At 40.6% G+C, this 19,761-nt stretch overlaps 1 protein-coding gene across 8 annotated transcripts in view; it reads left to right on the top strand.

Annotated features, from left to right (window-relative positions):
- Positions 1–18,726, top strand: part of LOC119551926 (myocyte-specific enhancer factor 2) — a 28,744-nt gene extending 10,018 nt beyond the window's left edge. The window contains exons 3-11 of one of the 8 annotated variants that reach the window (XM_037861556.1): positions 11,252–11,640; positions 12,756–12,959; positions 14,084–14,402; positions 14,724–14,822; positions 14,942–15,078; positions 15,144–15,316; positions 15,382–15,818; positions 16,218–16,286; positions 17,263–18,726. In XM_037861556.1, coding sequence (XP_037717484.1) covers positions 11,587–11,640; positions 12,756–12,959; positions 14,084–14,402; positions 14,724–14,822; positions 14,942–15,078; positions 15,144–15,316; positions 15,382–15,818; positions 16,218–16,286; positions 17,263–17,429 — 1,659 coding nt within the window. In that variant the 5' untranslated portion in view covers positions 11,252–11,586 and the 3' untranslated portion in view covers positions 17,430–18,726. Of the gene's footprint in view, positions 1–11,251; positions 11,641–12,755; positions 12,960–14,083; positions 14,403–14,723; positions 14,823–14,941; positions 15,079–15,143; positions 15,317–15,381; positions 15,819–16,217; positions 16,287–17,241 lie in introns of all 8 variants that reach the window. The other 7 variants (XM_037861558.1, XM_037861559.1, XM_037861561.1 and 4 more) reach the window with 7 other exon arrangements.
- The last annotated feature ends 1,035 nt before the right edge of the window (positions 18,727–19,761 follow it).

The following is a 19,761-nucleotide window of genomic DNA, read 5'->3' on the forward strand; positions in this document are numbered from 1 at the left end:
GTTGCCACCATTTAGCTGCAATGCAGTTATGATCGCCTCCCCTTAAATCCTTTGTCTGGTGTTCAACTAACACCCCAGTTATAGAGTTGAAGTTTCCAGGAAACAAGAAATCTCTTCTTGAAATAAAAATGTATACGTCTCTTTATGGTAGTATCAACAGAACCATATTTGTCAATACGATTTAAAACTCTCTTTATCTTATATGGGTTAGATTCCAACTGTTTACAACTATTTACCGATTTTTAAATATCGAAATATTTATCTTGGTAATATTTTCATATTTCGGTTTACCAAAGTTTTATATTCCGTTTAAATCTGGCTCTTATAAAAGCCTTACCCACTTCTCTAAAAACATCGAATTTTATTCTCTATTGAACTAAATTGCTATTCAGTGGTACTTTCTTATTTAGTACTATTCTATGTTTTGTATCAGTTATCCTGCGTAACCTGCATAATAGAGCGTGCTTAACGTAAATTATATCCCGCTTAACGCAACAATAGACAGGGTCTGGGTCACAGGGCTTTAGGTCCCACTTGGCTGGGAGTCGCTTTCACAAATTAAGCCCCAAAATTCTGGCATGTAACTACTTTACCTCTGTCTGAATGGGCAATCATCAATCGAGCAGAAACAATGCCCACACACCCTTGGATCCCAAAAAGCCCCTTGCCTTATACCGTTTTCGATCCTACTAGCTACAAGTATTTCCTTTTTGTGTATTTATAATGCCCTTTAGCCGTATTGTTGGAAGGTATTTTGTTCTCGTGCAAAAGCATGAAAAACGGAAAAGATTTCCTTTTTTTTTGGTAAAGGTCTAATGGTATTTCGAGTGGAATGTGACAAAGAAATTAATATTTTTATACAAAATTTTCCACTCGGTGTCAAAATATTTTGTATATGACTTTATTGTTATAATCTACCTCCATACCAAAAATGGTACAAATTGTAATATTTCTTATGTATTATGTTTTTTAAGGCATACCAAACCTGTAAGTATGCAGCATACTTTTTTAACAGGGTAGCATCTCATATCAATATTTTTTCCTTTCTTTTTTTCTGTTGCCAAACACAGGTCAACAAAGTTTTTATTAAGCTGCGTTGGGGAGAAAAACTAATGGTGGGTGGGTGTTTATAGAGAGGATCCAGTAGCAAGGACAAATAAATAAAATACACACAAAAAAAAGTGGGTGGATGAGGTCCTGGGAGGCAGAGAGATACGGATACAAAGGAAAAAGGAAACCAAAGCGATGTTTTGTCAGGGGGTTAGTTAAAGGGGGGGTGGTGAAGTGGGGGATAATTAACATTTATGAGGGGGCGCTAGAGCGAGACGGCAAGCTCTGCGAGCGAAATAACTGTAACTGTTGCTGATTGATCAAGAGTGGGGGTGTGTGTGTGTGCGTTTGTGTGTGTCTGGCTGAGGCACAAACAAAAACCATATGTTTCTCGTTTCGACTCCCGCACGCACTCACTCACACACTCAATTACTCACTCACCGCCCACCGCTCACCGCCCCCCTCTCCCACACACTCTTGCTTTCGTTGTGAGTGAAAACTCAATGATAACGCCTGCGCACTCTCTTTCTCTCGCTCTCACTGCCTGCCTGGCAAAGTGTGTGTGCGATATTCTGTTACACAAAAAGGCAAAAACAAAAGGCACCGTTAGAAGGTGTTCGAGTATGAGTGAGTTCACCACGAAACAAAAATCCTCACCGCGTCTGTGTGTGTGTGCGAGTGTGTGACTGCGAGAGAGCCTGTGCCTTGTGCCTAAGTGTGTGCGGGCGTATCTGTGTGTGCGTACTTGGCGTTACGACGTCAACGACGGCATATCCGTCAGTACGTTTGTACGCGTCCGCAGCGCCGCTTCTTCAGTTTTTCGGTTTTCGGGATTTCGATTTCGGCAAAAGCAGAAGCACAAGCTGAAGCACCAGCGCACTAGCTGCAGCAAAAGCAACAGCAGTTCAGATCCGTTTGCGAGTTCGATATTTTCATTCCGAGCCAACGATCCAACGATCCGATTCTGCTTGCGATTCACAACAGATAGAGATCCTAAATCGAACGCCGCGAGAAATTATGCTGGCCAGCTAGCTGCTCTCGCTCTACGCGCAATAATTTATTTTTACTCCATATAAACAAATTCAACGTCTATTTCCAAAAATAAATGGGCAACACAACAACAATAATAAAAATAACAACAGCCGTCGGACAATTATAAGTTTTTATTTTTAACTTTTATTATTTGCGCCAACCGCCGCCGTGACAGAAAAAAAAAACAATCCCCGCCTCCTCGGACTTTGTTTATATTTTTACAACAAAGCTAAGGCAAACGTCAAACATAACATTGCAAACATATCACTGACTGCATTTCGCCTCGCTTCGATGTTTATCGAACAAGCGGCGTAAACAAAGCCCGAATTCAAACCACAATTCAATTTGCATCTCAATTGCAAAGATTTTCGTGTGTGTGCTTTTGGAAACATTTGTGCAAATAAGTCTCGAACGAACCCACAAAGTTCAAAACTCGTCGGTTTCTATTGAGCAGCGTATTTTTGAGAACATTTTCGAGGAAACGGAAGTTCGACTGAAAAGCGATTCACGTAAGTTTATCTACAGCAAAAGGAATTTGTTCGATTTATGGGAAGTGAAGTGAAATGAAATACAAGAGAGTTTATGAGTGCGAATACTTCAAAACCTTTTTTCCGAATTTGTTTCCTCTTTTGATTACAACTTGGCATTTATGACGTTTATAAAATCAATTTGAATGTCTCATTATTTTATTATGGGTTTTTTGTCTGCGTTACTCATGTGTTTTTATTCGATTTTCTTAGAGTAACGTTTCTTAAAATCGATAAGTGATTTGTTGATGAATTAGAACTTGAAGAAATTTAAATTAAATTATCATTTGCTAGCGGTGGTATCACTCATGTGGTGAGAGGTTTTCGTTTACTCAGAGACTTATCATTATGCCAAAGGGCTTAGTAATTATTTACAGATCATGCCGGGGTTGTAAACCCCTCCTTTTGATAGGGCAATTTGTTTATCTATAATTTAGAATTACAAACACACTGGCAGCCGGCATGTCGGTAACCAAATAACCAATGGCAAACTGACGTCATCGCCTTTGCCAAACGATTGGATTCCAGAAAAAAAGGAGAGATATCGGCTGGGCTTTCGACTTGTGCCTCTTTCTCCATCCCACTTACTCCCCTTCAATTGATATCGTTCGATGTTTCAATTTCTTTTCCCCGCGATTTTAATGCTGAAAGTATCTGCCATCCATATACTGACAGGCGAGCACGCACATACAAATGTATAGTATAAAATATATGTATGCTGATAAGCGATTTTCGTATCAATATTGAGGGCCCGCGAGAACCGTACTCCTCCAGCGAAGTTCAAATCCATTTTCCCTGCTATCAAGTTCTTTTGCATGTAGTTTTTATGGCCGGACCAACCGACCAACCGACTAACTGACTGGCTGGCTGATTGGCGAATTTGCTGATAATTGTCTGCACTTTGTTTCAGCCAGTAGGAATTATAAGTTCTCTTATCTCGCTCTTACTTCAGCCAGCTGGGCATGCGTGCAATGCACTTTGACACCTACGCAGGATCTTAAAGGATGGTATGGGGGGAGTTTCGATCCAGGGGGCAGCGGGTTCAAACAGCAAACAAAGCAATTTAGAGGCGATAATCGCTAGAGATTTGCCTTGGACTTAGCCACGGCGATTGCCGATAAACGATAACGCGTATTCGGCATTGCAGTGTCGAGATAACGGGACCCCGCCTCCGATCACGTTCATGATCACGATTGACGAACCCATGAGATCTTGAAAACTATTTGGCATAGTCACGTTTGAGCCACGTTTTATGTTTAAAGTTGGTTATATTAATAGGGAATTTATAAAAAGGAACATTACATTTCTAAATTTTTTTATAATTTTAATAAGAGTATACTGAGTATACTTAATTTTTTCACAGCTGTATTTACAGTTATAAAAAGTTGGTTATTAATATACATAGATATTTTTAAAATAAGAACAGTACATTCATAAAATTCCATTTACTATAGAACGTTCACTTTACAGCCCACAGTTATTCTAAATATACACAACATTTAATTTTAAAACTCATATTTGATTCATTATTTTAATGCAACTCATGATTTTTGTAAAATCTTCAATTCATGTCATTAGTCAATTTTCAATATATAAAATGCTGCAAGCCAAACAAAGAATTCAATCCATAAAGGAAAACCCAACCACCATCTTATCAGTTCAAAATAATTTGTTGGCAAATTTTTTTCAACGAAAAATAGTTGAGTTACGCTTGTTGTTGCTCTTTAGGTGGCTGATAAAAAAAAATTCGCAATCAAAATTTGTTTTATTTGCCCGTGTTTTTTGCGGCGGCCCACTATCTGCCATCGAGAGCGAGAGTCTTTCTTATCACACGTGCGCCTGTGAGGGTGTCCAGGTTCACAGACAAGCCGCATAAAAAACACAAAGGTGCCCATGTATGGGTGTAGTTATTAAAAAATAAATGTTCCTTTTGCCATTTGCCGTGTTTGCGGCTCTCGAGTGTCTGTGATAATTATGGTTATTGCCGCCGCTCTCCCTCACAATTATAATTATTATTATTATTATAATGATTTCTTTCAGTTTCTGTTTGTGTTTGTGTTTTTGTTTGGCTCTCTCCCACACACCTCGCCTCTTTTTTCCGCCTGTGTGTGTGCGGGCGATAAGATAGAGGTGTACTAGGTGTACTTTATAGGTGACTCGGGGCCCGAGAACCCAAATTTGTTCGACTACCTTAACATGAGACGCGTGTTTGGGGACCTTGGATGTCGATGTACTTCTTCTCCTTCGCTGGCATTTTTGCAATCGAAATTGATGATAAACAGACTGCAGAAAAAACTAAAGATATCACGATGCGAATTATTGCAGAAATATAATAGTAGGAACATACTTACTTTATAAGGAAAGAATCTTATACATTGTGGCATTTTTATTGGATATTATAAAACATTATCTTCAGGATTAGTTAGGAAGACTTAAAAAAAGATAATACAAACTGAGAGATATTTGCTGCTATCGCTGTGTAAAATGTAATGCTATCTTCAGCCTGTCTTAATCATTTAAATATACATAATTTCAACGATTAAAAGAATCTGTTATAAAAATATTATAAAACCCTTTAAGGTAGTTGATACTGCTAATGAAGTTCTTAGCCCTCTTCGAAAACTTCTTATCGGTCACGTTATATCCAATGACTGTCCCCAACTTCTTTGTTGGGTAATTTACAGTTCTTAACTCAATTTCCGACCGCCTTCAACTACTAAGAAAAGTTCCGCCTCAGTGGCAGCTCCAAATGACGCGTTTCCCAGGCGTTTTCAGCGCGTCTTAAAGCGCGCGCGTGTCTTTAATTAAGTCAAGATTTATAACCAGAGTCGCAAGAATGCGTTAACTGCGGCCCATTAACAACAAAAAATGTCGGGGGACGTTGACAGATCTCCAGCTGATGAAAAGTGAAAGTGAGATGCGACCAAGGAAGTCAGAACATACCACAAAAGCTGAGATCTAGTAAAGTTAAAAAAATCACCAAGTACAGCTATGCCATTCACAAGTTAGGCAAATGTACATATAAACCCCCCAGAATTTATATTATTTTAAATGCAGGTGATAAATTTGGGGTTTTTTAAACTTGAAATTTGGCCGGGCAGCTGCCATAAAAACGGAATTTATGAAAGGTCTCTCGCTCTAATTGAGGCTGTGAGATTTCAGACTGTGAGAGATTGCATTCAGATCATCAGATCATCTCATTGGCGGTACGAACACAACTGGTTTTCGAAATCGGTTCGGAGTTCATTCCACCAAAATACGGAAAAGTTTAAAATTTGCATAAATTTGAACGCAACAAATGCTAATTGAGCGCAATCAAGGCAAGCAACAAGTTTTCGCCTTTTTGAAATTGCCTGCTCATCGGAGAAAAAGCCGCAGAGTGTGATTCACTAAATCAAATCGATAATGTCCCCCCAGCCTTTGTTGGTCCAAACAATTAGGGAAATCAACAACAAGAAAGTTTGCTAAAGCAGAGGAATTCCGCTGGAGGAGTCCGAGAAACTTGGTGGAAACAACACCCACTTTCTTGAGATTCGGATTTGTTCTTGGCCATTTGCCTAATGATGTCGCCGCAGTCTTTGGGGCCAATTAAATGGAGAAACTGGCAAACGTGTGTGGCGGCAGTTTGCTTCGTTTTAATTGCCCGGCCACAAGACAAATGTCTTGACACACATCCTCCAATGGAACAGACTCGGCACATCCTTCCTTCCTTTTTTCCCATCTAGTATACCCCATGTTTCTTTTTTTTTTTTACCATTCTGCTCAAGTGCCGCCTTTGCCGTTGACCCAGTGAAATGTTGCAACCGCAAATGGTTGATTGTTGCAATGAAAACCGTGTTAAGTTCTTTTCGGCCCTCGGGCCACAGATTCCGCAGATCCTTTGTTGTTTTTTCACCACATTCCGTTGCGGTGATTAGCCCTTTTCTCACTCAACTTTTCAGCCTGCAATTAGTCAAATATTTCTGCCTGCCATTCTTGATTGTTTTCCACACCTGCACCACTTGAAGTGCCGCCCGACTAAACAAACACAGGCCCATTACTATACTATGTGTATGCCAAGCGAATGACGTGACTTTTTGATTTATAAAGAGTTTTTGGCAACTTGAAATTCTTGCGAGATTAGATACTGGCTGAGCGTATGCTTCTCCCGGCCACCGAATGCAGATTTCCGATAATTTTGGAGTGGAACTTTGGTAAACACAAGAGGGGTGGTCAGTTTGGTTGATAATATACGAGTTAAACACCTCCGGCGTGTGTACCTCGTAAAAAAGTGAAGGGAAAGCTTTAGGAAGGTGTCGTAATGTAATAGAAAGTATCATAGGCTCATCAAGTTCTGAAAATGTGTCACAAACCCAAGTGTACAATGTACACTTTATAAGTTTCTCATATACCTTATCTATTTAATTATATCTTTATTTACAGTTTTATTTCTGTATATATAAATTTGTATAAGTTTAGTACAGATTGAAGATACAAAAATGTATGAATATTTCATTTCTGTATAAAAAATTCTTAATGCCATTAGATTTATTTGTCTGCTGCTTTTAGGGTAAAATCAACTTATTTTTGCCCACATTTTCTATATCCTAAATGGTTTTTTTTTTATAATTTTGGTACGGTCCCTGTTTTATAGATAAAAAAAATAAAATATTATTTTTTTTTGTCACCCAGATTGAAATTCCAAAATGAATTAATATTTCATTTTTTGTATAAAAAATTCGTAATGAAATTAAATTTCTTTGTTTGCTTTTTTATCTAGATGTATTTGTATGTCCTATATGTATTGGTTTTATTTTGTCATTTTAGTATATTCTCTTTTTTATGGTTAATTAAACGTATTATTAGTCTTTTTGTGTTTTCAATATGGGTGAAAATATACAAATTAAGCAATATGTTTTTATTACCTACATTTTGTTATCCTAAAATAAGTATTAAAGTCAATTAAAGTCAGGATTCGCATTTTAAATGTTTAATCAACGGACTGTAAAGTCCCTTGTGGCATTAAAAACCTCCTCCGTTTGTCTAACTTTCAGCTGTATCCAAAACAGCATGAGTGTAATTCAATTGCAGACGCTGATAAGTATGCTACAAAACAGGACAAATTCGTAATTCGAGCACTTGATGTCCTGCTGCTGTCTGCCACATGGCCTTGTGTCTGCCACCAACCCGTTTGCCTTGCCTCTTTACCCTTTCCCCTTTGCCCCTTTGCAAATGTTGCAATGACAGTCAGAGTCACAAAGATACACACACTCACACTCAGAGGGCTGTGGCATGTGGCAGGGCCACTAATTGACTCACTTGCGGTGTGATAACTTGCCAGCTTTTGTTCGCGCCGTCAATTATTCATCCATCGCATTGACGCACTTCTCGTAAGACTTGGATCGCTGTAACTTATCGCCATACTAAGCATTCGTTTTGGGGTTACACTGGTTGCACTGCAACACATAAAGCCACTCAAGAAGTGACTAAAGTGACAGACTTGCTGCAGAGCAGACTATTTCCGAGATAATCCCCTGGGCGGCAATCACAAAATATTGTTAGGGCTGTCACACTTCCTAAGCGGATTAGGTGTCCTTTAATTATGCCTGAAGTGTTTGGCCCAAACACAAACACAGATCGTAATTTGTCTTGCTGAATAGAATTTTCCAAATCTAATATTGATTACCAAACGGATAATTATTGATTGGGTGGAATGGGGCCATTGGTGTAACCCACACTGCGTATACTTAATACCCTTTCCATGACTTTTTTCCGATTCATTTTGGAGCAACACTTGTCCGTGGTCATGCCATTAAATCCCCACAAGAAAGTCATCGAGCGGCTTTATTCTCTCCACGATGTCTCCGAATCCGATTCAAATGGTAGCGTCATCAATATCATTATCGATTCACTCCTTGCTTCCATTTCGTTTCTTTTCCATATCAATAATGAATGTTCAAGTCACCCGAATACAAAACTCACGCATAATCATGGCGGGTTGCCCGAATAAAAGGAAAAGCAGGAAAAATGTATCGAATTTGTTGAGTGTGTCCTCGCTGCTGGGGAGTGTGTGTGAGTGTGGCTGTCACACATATTCGTCAAGGCTAAGACCCCACCCCCTCAAATCCCAGTCCCCCCCTGCTCCTGTCACAACCCATTTTACCCGTCCACCCCCTATAGCAACAACCTCATCCCGCTGGCACAGCTGAAAGCTGAAGCATATTGCGTAGGTCGCTGCGTGAGTCGGGGAAAATTCGAGGGGGAAAGTGGGTGGAGAAAGGGATGGGGAAAAAGGAAAGCGTTGCCAAGGCACTTGTTGTTGTTGTTCCGAGTCCTGGCCAGAGGACAAACAACAGGCAAAGACGGAAAGAAAGTCTCAGGCTGAGCCAACTGAAATTTATCCGCCTCGATTTACGTTTCTTAAGATACGGAGAAAAAATGGATGCCAAATCTTGAATATAAAGAATTTTAATAAAGAAATTCTAGATAATTTTATTAAGGTTTCCATGCAAAAACACTCCAAGGCTTCACTTTAAACCTACCTTAAATGGTAAAGTAAAATAAAGAAAGATGTAAAAGAAATTTATCCGCCTCGATTTCCGTTATTTTCCTTTCCTCTCAAGTCTTGAAAACAAAGAATTCCGATTAAAAAATTCTAGATAATTTTAACAACGATTGTAAAAACACTCTATAAATTCTCTTTAAAACCTACCCCAAAGTCTTATGCAATTTATGAGAAATAAAAGATTGTATTATTTTCTTAAAACTGAATTTAGATAAGCTAAATAAAAACAAGGGAGAACGCTATAGTCGAGTACCTCGACTATCAGATACCCGTTACTCAGCTTAAGCGACCAAAGGGAAATGGAGATATGCAAGCAGCAAAGCGAGATTTAAATGCGCCACCTACCGGCGGAAGACAGATTTAAGCGTTGTGTGCGTTGGGGTAGGCGTGACAAATTCATTGTTCAATAGAATAAGTTAGCCGCGCACTTTGCTCTCTCTGAGCGCCGGCAGTGCTTTTCTCTTTGCCGCTAAGTTCGGCCGGCAACTATTTACATACACACACATACACGCGTAAAAACATTTCGCACTGTCTGGCTCTGACGTCATAGCTTTTTTTCTTGGGAGGTTTGTGGGCGTTAGAGTGGGCGTAGAAAAAATTTTTTTGGGTCAATCGATAGGTATGGACAAGACTAATACATTTCAGTTAAAATTTTCTATCTAACATCAAAACTGTAGGAGCCACAGTTTTGGGCGGTTTGTGGGCGTTAGAGTGGGCGTGGCACTCTACTGAAACAAACTTGCGCTGCGTAAGAAGCTCAGGAATCTGCTCGCCAAATCTCAATAGCCTAGCTCTCATAGTTTCCGAGATCTCAGCGTTCATCCGGACAGACGGACAGACGGACAGACGGACAGACGGACAGACGGACATGGCTAGATCGACTCGGCTAGTGATCCTGATCAAGAATATATATACTTTATGGGGTCGGAAACGCTTCCTTCTGCCTGTTACATACTTTCCGACGAATCTAGTATACCCTTTTACTCTACGAGTAACGGGTATAAAAGGAGGCATATATAGAATTATCTGAAGACAGTTTATAAAGAAAATGAAATCATTATAAGTAAAGAAAATTGTATCCAATCTAAGAGAAATAATAAATAGTATTTCTTTCTCAGAACTTAATAAAGATAATCTTTATTAAGAAAGATGAATCTTAGTATATAATAAAATAATATATATTATTTTGAAGATGGTTCTTAAAGAAAGTAAAAGCTTTATAAATAAAGAACTCTGTTTCCATTGTCCTTAATTTAAAAGTATCAAATTATGCTCTAATTATATCCGCCGCAATTTCATGAGGGAATTAAAAAAACAATTATAAATTGATCCGTTTCGTTTTCGATTTCATTAACTTCCTTTCCAGTTTATAACCCAGTTTTATCTCAGTGATAAATTCTCTCGACTGAAAGGACCCCTCGGGAGGGGTCCCGAGGATGTTTTTGCTGGCTCGCGTTTGCCAGCCACGTGCCGCTGCCGCAGAGGGAAAATAGCGAAGGGTGGGGGAAAAGCGGCAGAAGGCGGGGAAAGCTGGGAAAACGATGAAAATGCGACAGAGACCCAGCTTCCGCCGGTGCTCTTGAGTGTTGCCGTTGCCCAGGGCAGACGTAAAAACGGGATCTGGAGTGCCGCTTCCGTTTCCGCTTTAAAACAGTTTGTGCGACTGAACTTGTTGGCACATCCTTATTGATTTAGTGCGTGCGTATGTTGTGTGTGTGGCGACAGGACATCAAAGGCAGCAGATCTAGGAGCCCAGGGCCTCCAGGGCAAAAGGGACAGCGCGAATCTAATCATGCGTGGGGTCAGTCGACATCAATTAACCAAAGCCTCGAGCTCATGAAATAGGTCATCCATTGTGGGCGCTATATAAGTAGTACAACTTGCTCTTCATTAGCGGTGCATTGAACTTTCAGCGCCAGTGGAGCGACAATGGAGCAAGTTGACCGCAAATCCTGCTGCCCCGTCCAGCTGGAAAACCCTTTTGAAGTCGCCAGTTATGTGGGTTAAACGGGTTAGCCATGGGTTATAAAAACTCCCTTCACCCCATTAATCTAGTCAATCACTTATTCTCTCGTTTTTTTGCCATCTTTCGTTTCAGTTACCTGAGGACAATTTATACGGAAACAGAATTATATAAAATTATATACACACACCTATATAGAATATATACACGAAGAATTTGCCGTTTTGACAAGCCGTCCACTTATACAACAACACCAAGAAGGGCTAATATATAGATAATATATATATATATATAAATATGCCCCACGTCTGCCACAACAGGAAGAGCCACAGCAATCCGCAGGGCAGCCACTAACAGAGTTTTCCGAAAAGCTGCCGGAAAATTAGAGTATCCAGCAAATAAGCCAGCAAGTCGAGTGCAAGGACATCTCATCTCTGTTTCCATCGCAGGAGGATAGGAAAACTGTTGCCATGGGTCGCAAAAAAATTCAAATATCACGCATCACCGATGAACGCAATCGGCAGGTGAGTAGCAATACACGCCAACAATAATAATATTAATCATTATAATTCAGTGAGCAACAATTGTTTGCCAAGCTCCAAACAGAAGCTTCGAATTTGCCATGGCAATGTAACTTAATTAAGACGGTGATGAATCGATTTTAGGCTATTAAATTGAAATTGAACCCGTGTTGAGGATAGCATTTCCCCATTAAATTGTGGCTGTAGGTGTTCGGTAAATTATGTCGTGGGATTAGGCAAGTTAATTTGTGATTAACTGCTATGAATGAGAAGTTAAACTTTACATATTTAAACTTTATCTATACTTAAGGGAATTGCAAAAAAATTTTAATTGTATTATATATACTTGCTTGAAAAATATGACATTGGTTTGGAAATAAATTAACAATGAGTAATACAAATATCCGACAATAAAGGAAGTTCATAATTTTATTTTTATAATACTTCCGTATTTTATAGAAATTCCCAAAAAAATATTATTTACATATATATTGAGAACATATTTACATGTTGTGTCTTTTACAATGAATAAAAGAAATATCAGTTTTTGCTAAGGGTTGCTTTTTAGTCCTCATGTTAAACTAAAAGGAGGTTTTAAACAGTATATTCCTATGCTCGAAACCTACTTTAAGTTCAACAAGCGGACAAGAAAATTACCCTAAGAATATTAGCAGTTCAAAATCCCTGAATAGAGCAGGCATTTTCAACTTTTTTAAAAACAGCTCTTACACTCGTATATTATTTCAACTCACCATGCCCATTTTTGAACTGTCGAGCGTGTGTGTCGTGTCATCGCAAGGTTTTCCCACCGATTTTCTGTTGTCCTCACTGCGGCGGTGTCTTGGCCAACGCCGTAAACGCGTCATCGACCAGGAACACTAACAACTTGTTTATTGCTGTGCCCCTTTGGCCTTGACTCGGCCATAATCGATTCATTACCAACTAGCTGGCCAGCTAGCAAGGGCTTGGGCCAGCACTTTCCCACTTGGCCAGGCCACTTGGGCTAAGGCCATGCCTCTAATTACATTTTCGAACCGCATAAATATTTGAGCATGAGACCCTAATTGAACGCACTTCCGTTTCCGTTTCCGGTACTCTTTTTTTCTTGCCCCGCCCAGGTGACCTTCAACAAGCGCAAGTTCGGCGTGATGAAGAAGGCCTACGAGCTGTCCGTGCTCTGCGACTGCGAGATCGCCCTGATCATCTTCTCGTCCAGCAACAAGCTGTACCAGTACGCCAGCACCGACATGGATCGCGTCCTGCTCAAGTACACCGAGTACAACGAGCCCCACGAGTCCCTCACCAACAAGAACATCATCGAGGTAAGTTGCAAAAGGGGGGAGGGGGTTGGGAAAATGGTGCGGAAAAGCGGGGAAAAGCGGCTCGAAAGAGAGAGTGCTATTATGCAAATTCAAGTGGGCCGTGAAAAGCACAGTTGCAAAGGCAGCAGCAGAAGCAGAAGGGCGGAAAACAAGGGGTTCTTAAACATTAGACATTAGACCATATTTTGTAATACCCTGTTCTCTTTTAAAGTATCTTTTTTCTTTCATACTTAACTAGAAATTTTGCCACAGTAGATTTAACTTGCAATTAAGTAGTTAAGTAGAACAAATTTATAGAAATATTTCCAACGTTGTTTCTAAATATTTAAGAACACTTTCTATATAATCTTGATGCAGGAGTCTTGAAAAAAGTAAAGGTACCAGAAATAAAATACATATATTTATTACTTTTATACGATCAAGTCGGAACTAATTAGTTAAATAGATACAATTAAAAAATATACTTCCAATTTCTTTATTAAAAATAGGGCAAGGAAATTTTACAAATCTTAAGCATGGAATCCTGATTATATTTTAGGGTATCAGAAATATAATAATATTTCAATTTATCTACATATCTATATATTTAAGCCCGTAGGTAAATGTTTAATAATTCAAAAAGGCAATTAAGCTGTTTTAGGGAAAAACATAAAATCAAAAAACCTTGAAAGTAATCGCCTTTAAGTATAAACTTCATATACGCAATGTATACTTAATTGGATGGGCCCTGAAAAAATTTGGAAATTCCGGAAGTGCTGCAGACCTTAAGTAAACCTGAATAGCCTCTGGCAAGGATTAAGGCGATGGCCATAAAACCAGGGACTGCAGCGGAGTAAAAAGTAAGGGAAAAGCCGGCGGAGAAGGGGAAATGTCGCCAGAGTATTTTGCATTTCTAATGCGGCGTCGCTGTCTCGATTTCGCCGTCTTCTCCGTCAGCGCGTAAATGGTTTTGTAATGTTAATGCTGCCGAGGGAACGGAGGGCAGGACAAGATTGGGATTTACATAATTTAGCACAACAAAGCGTCAAGTGGCCCGAAAGGAGTGCCTGGGGCAATTATCACATCACATCACGTCATGTCACTCGTCTAACAAATTTTCCCCGTTTTATTTTGACATCTTGCAGAAGGAGAACAAGAACGGCGTAATGTCGCCGGATTCACCTGAAGCCGAAACGGACTACACACTCACACCGCGAACGGAGGCCAAGTACAACAAGATCGACGAGGAGTTCCAGAACATGATGCAGCGCAACCAGATGGCCATCGGCGGAGCGGGATCGGCCCGTCAGCTGCCGAACAGCAGCTACACCCTGCCCGTTTCCGTTCCGGTGCCGGGTTCCTATGGGGACAACCTGCTGCAGGCCAGCCCACAGATGTCCCACACCAACATCAGCCCACGTCCATCGAGTTCGGAGACGGATTCAGGTGGGATGTCCCTGATAAGTTAGTACAGAGTGTCTCGCGCCGGCTGCACACACATTTCTATCTATCTGTTCTGGTTTTGTGTTACTCTCTTCGATTTGATATGATCTGATATGATCAGCATGGTTGCTCGACTCTAACTTTAACCTCTAACCCAATAACTTTGGTTCCATTGTTTCTGATTTATTATAATATATCTAATTCTGATTTCCCTAACCCCACTCACCGCCTCATCTAACAAAAAATGCGTGCGAAGTTCTGTATAAATAGTGTACCTATAGCAATAGCCATCTGGTCTAAACATGTGTTTTGCATATTCTTATCTTCTCTTTGGCTCATCAGTCTATCCAACGGGTTCCATGCTGGAGATGTCGAACGGCTATCCGCATTCACACTCGCCGCTTGTGGGATCACCGAGTCCGGGTCCCAGTCCTGGCATAGGTGGGCATAAACATTACACCTCCTTGTCCTTATCCTAATCCTCCATCATCACTTAAAACCACCATATCATTAACTCACTCTGTGGTTGTGGCTCTTAACTAACCAAGGTATCCTTGCAGCCCACCACTTGTCCATCAAGCAGCAGTCGCCGGGCAGCCAGAATGGAAGAGCTTCCAATCTAAGGGTCGTCATACCGCCCACCATCGCCCCCATACCGCCCAACATGTCAGCGCCAGACGATGTGGCCTATGCAGATGTGGGTATATAATATATAATTTTGCTTACCTCATCTTTACCTTGGTTTGATCTGTATTCCCATAGCAACGACAGGGTCAGACATCGCTGAACACACCAGTGGTCACGCTGCAGACGCCAATTCCCGCCCTCACGAGCTACTCCTTTGGGGCGCAGGACTTCTCCTCCTCGGGGGTGATGAACAGCGCGGATATCATGAGCCTCAACACCTGGCATCAGGGCCTGGTGCCGCACTCTAGGTGAGCATGGTCTATATTGAGTTGGTAGAGGATACCCAATAACTTGTAACTGCATCCCTTTACAGTCTCTCGCACCTGGCTGTCTCGAATAGCACGCCGCCGCCCGCCACCTCACCCGTCTCCATTAAGGTCAAGGCCGAGCCGCAGTCGCCGCCGCGAGATCTCTCCGCCAGTGGTCATCAGCAGAACAGCAATGGTTCCACGGGCAGTGGCGGATCCAGCAGCAGCACCAGTAGCAATGCCAGCGGAGGAGGTGGCGGTGGTGGTGGTGGAGGCGGTGTATCCGTCAGTGCAGCCAATGTCATCACGCACTTGAACAACGTCAGTGTCCTGGCAGGAGGTCCTTCGGGGCCGGGAGGAGGAGCAGGTGGAGGAGGAGGCGGCAGCAATGGGAATGTCGAGCAGGCCACCAATCTGAGCGTCCTGAGCCACGCGCAGCAGCACCACCTGGTCATGCCCAACTCGCGGCCCTCGTCCACGGGCCACCTAACACCCACTCCAGGTAGGCCTCCACTTTTTGCTTTCCCCACTTTCTCGCTCTCCTTTCCTTTGTTCTTTGACTTTCTCCCTCGTGTTCGAAGGATTTCCGCTTGCAAAAATTGCTGCCGTTTGTCTACTAATTTCCAAAGAGTTGCTAAATTATAAAAAATAAAATATAATCCTTATAGCAGCATGATTCTAGTTGCTAAACAACCTCTCTTTATATCTATTAATGATTAATTTCAAGTGTCCAATGGGCGTATACTTAACCTTAGATTACGTATACGCCGCGTTGATTTTCGTTTTACTCTTACTTGCAACCTAAGCCGTTCCTAATATTGTTACTATATAATACGATTGTCTTTTTTTGCATTAACCCACAACGACAACGACAACAACAACAATGTGTGATAATATTTAGGGCATGATAAGTATGAAGGATATCCGTACCGCGCGCTAATGGGACATAATCCTAGATGGAATTTTGCCGGTAAATTGGCCACAACCGAAATACATCAAAATACATTCAGACACACACACACACACATTTACACACAAAAACATATACATACAAACACCTATATATACGCATACATACAAAACTATAGCAAAATTCTTGTAAATGTTAAGTAATTCCTTGATCCTTTTTTAGGGAAATGGGTGGGTCTTAAGTTTGATTTACTTGGAGTTTTTGGGGGGCCTTAAAGATTGTGAAATTCCAACGAAATTTTGTTTGCCTGGCTTTCGTTTTAAATTATCCTCCACTAACCACACAACCAAGCGATTTCCTGCTAACCCAAAAACACAGTACCTGCAGTTCTAGAAGTCAGGGGTGCAGTCATAAATGAATTATATAAAAATATATATATTTAAAAGCTGATTTCTCAATGTCGTGTTAAGTTTATAATATTTAATCTTTCCGAGAAAGTTAAATTGTTTCAAAGAATAATTCTTTCTCTCAATGTGATGTTAACTTAACGAGCGAATTATATTTAGAGTCTGCTATCAACAATTGAGTGATAAAATCGTCTGACAAATTTAACCTCTAGTTAAAAGTATTTAGTCAGATAAAACCTAACATATTGAGAAAGTGTAAATTTGTTTTCTTAAAATGTTTTTAACTTTACAGACGTCAAATCTTTACTCAGTCTGCCACTAACAATTTAGTATTTAATTCGACCGACAATTTAACCTCTAGTTAAGAGTTTTCAGTCAAAAGAGGTTGAGAAACTAAATTTTTTCCGATAAGTTAACCTTACATTGAGAAATCGGACCCAAGTCACTTCCAGAACTGCCGAACTCATAATCACACGACACAACAAGCTCACATTGGCCAGATGCTGAATGTCCAAGTGTCTGGCCACGCCCCCCGCCCTGAATGTCCTTCTGCCTGCCTTTGTCATACACATGCGACCTTGGATCAAATCAAACTAATAGTCTAACAGACTTCATTATCCTTAATGCAGGTGCGCCGAGCAGCGAGCAGGATGTGCGTCTGGCCGCAGTGGCCGTGCAACAGCAGCAGCAGCAGCAACAACAGCAGCAGCAACATCAACAGCAGCAGCAGCAACTGGGCGACTACGATGCACCCAACCACAAACGGCCGAGAATATCGGGCGGATGGGGCACATAGCCGGCACGAGCTGCCGGTAGCAGCCACTACAAGCCACATCACAACAACAACAACAATAACAGCAACAACCACACCGGCTGCAGCAGCAACACCAGCTGCAACAGCAGCAACACCATCAGCGGCAGCAGCAGCAGCAGCAACAAGAAGCCGGCGGAGTGCGATGACCTGGCGATGATGCCGCCCCCGCCTCGCAAGGACCTGGCCCGCAGCCCCTACAGCCTCCTGCAGTCCGGCTACGACTGTTATGGCCAGCAGCTGGCGGCGGTGGCCTATGGAGCGCAGCAGCACCCGTAGCCATCGCGTCCTCCGTTTCCGGACCAGTGCAATAGTTGAGAACGAGAGAGGGAGAGAGTTAGGAAGGAAACTGGAGGCAGTTTTGTTTTGTTTTCGGTTTAAGCGAACAGTGACAGTGTCATATCTATAGTTATTGTAACTTAAATGAATTACGATTATACACACACACACACACACACACACACCTACGGTAATAGTTATAATTTTAAATTATATTAACGCAGAGCATCCTGCTGAGAGATTCGAGCAGGCTAGAGTGTTGAGCTGATTTAGTTTAGTTACCAATTACAAAATACACCTACGAGTACGGTTAAAGTTAATGTTAAATCTAATCTTAGGACAAAAATGCTGCAGACAAAAAAGAAAAAATGGGAAAAAAACAAAACGGAAACGATGGAAATGGAGAAGAGCTGCTCTTTATGCTGTATATATTTGATTTTAGTGTCATAAGTTTTAAACTTAGTTCGTAGGGAACTACGAGATACGTAAACCATACAAGTCATACGATGGAGAAAAACGATTGAGAAATTCTAAGCAAGAAAACACAGACCCTCAAGCAGATATGTACTCAGTGTTCGATCATAATTTGTAGTTTTTTGTGCAATTTATCGTCAATTTTTAGTTATGTTCTATGCACACATACCTTTTAAACGGTTCGTCATGGAACACGATTTGTTTTCTAGCTGGGTTGGTTTGGATGATTTGAACCAAGATCACAGCCCTTTGCAAGTACATATACACACACACACACTTTATGATTATGATTTAGTTCTGATTTAAGCGATTATTTAATAGACACTTTTTCTCTTCATCTCTTAAGCGAAACGAAGTCATAATTTGTAATTTAAATTTAAAGTGGATTTCTATTCAATTTGAAGTGTTTCAAATTCTTGTGCCTAAGTTTTTGTATTTTTTACATTTAAATGCAGTTTGTAAAACAACAACAATCGCAACCGCAACAACAACTCAACAAAATATAATTTAAATAAAATTATTAAAGAAATTTTTCGTTTTTGTTTTTTTTTTTGGTTACCCGTTTTATTTGATTAATCCCATATCTTTATTTATTTTCTGTACAATTTAACCGGGCCTATTTGAACAGGCCCAGTGGGCGTGTCTGCGCCTGTGTCAATGTCAATTGCCCATTTCGAAATTGCCAATATTTGACTAAGGGGTAAACGCGCCCGCAAATATTTGCACTGTGCATATGACCTGTTGCACTTTATACAGCAGCGCAGAGAAAAGGCGCAAAAAAAACAAAAAAAGTGAAATATTTTATGTATATTTGTATTTTTATTGGAGACGAGCTGCATCAGCTGTGCATATTTAATTACAAAAGGCAAAAAATGCAGGTGCAGCGGGGCGAGAGCATAAACAATAAGCAAACTTACACTCTACAGGTTTCCCCATTGAACAAGCTTTACAACACATACATATTTAAGCAGATTGAAGCGGAACGGGAGTGCGAAATTATAAGTCTACCAGCACGTGAAAGATATTTTCTAGCCATATACGGTATATATATATATATATGTTAAGAAACTAGCCGAGGTTCCCCCAAAAACCGAAGCGTACTTTTAGGATGAGAAACCCTGGACCCAGTGTAAAATACACTTAGTTAGTCCACAGAGCAGTCCGTCTTATAGATAGTCTAAAGTCTTCTCCAGTAACTCTTGAGATGGCCTGCTCCTTGTTGGTTATATTATAAATACCTATTATGTACATACATGTTAAATGTGATGTGAATATTTGTGGGTATACTTGTTGCACCACTGAATGTTGTAACCCCAACCCTTTGTTGACCCCGAATGATTTTCATATGATTTGCTAGAACTTTTCGGATTTTCCCAGTCTTTTTCATTTTGATTTAAGCCTCATTCTGTTGATGTATATAGATCCTGAACCTGATCCTGGTATATAACTTCACTGTGTAGTGTTGCCTTAAAAACAGTGCCTCTTTTTGATGAACAAACAAATACATGAAGATATAACTGAATGTTGTACCAATGTTGATTGCAAATGATAATGATAACGAACA

The sequence above is a fragment of the Drosophila subpulchrella genome, chromosome 2R (assembly GCF_014743375.2).
Source record: "Drosophila subpulchrella strain 33 F10 #4 breed RU33 chromosome 2R, RU_Dsub_v1.1 Primary Assembly, whole genome shotgun sequence".
Classification (NCBI taxonomy): domain Eukaryota; kingdom Metazoa; phylum Arthropoda; class Insecta; order Diptera; family Drosophilidae; genus Drosophila; species Drosophila subpulchrella.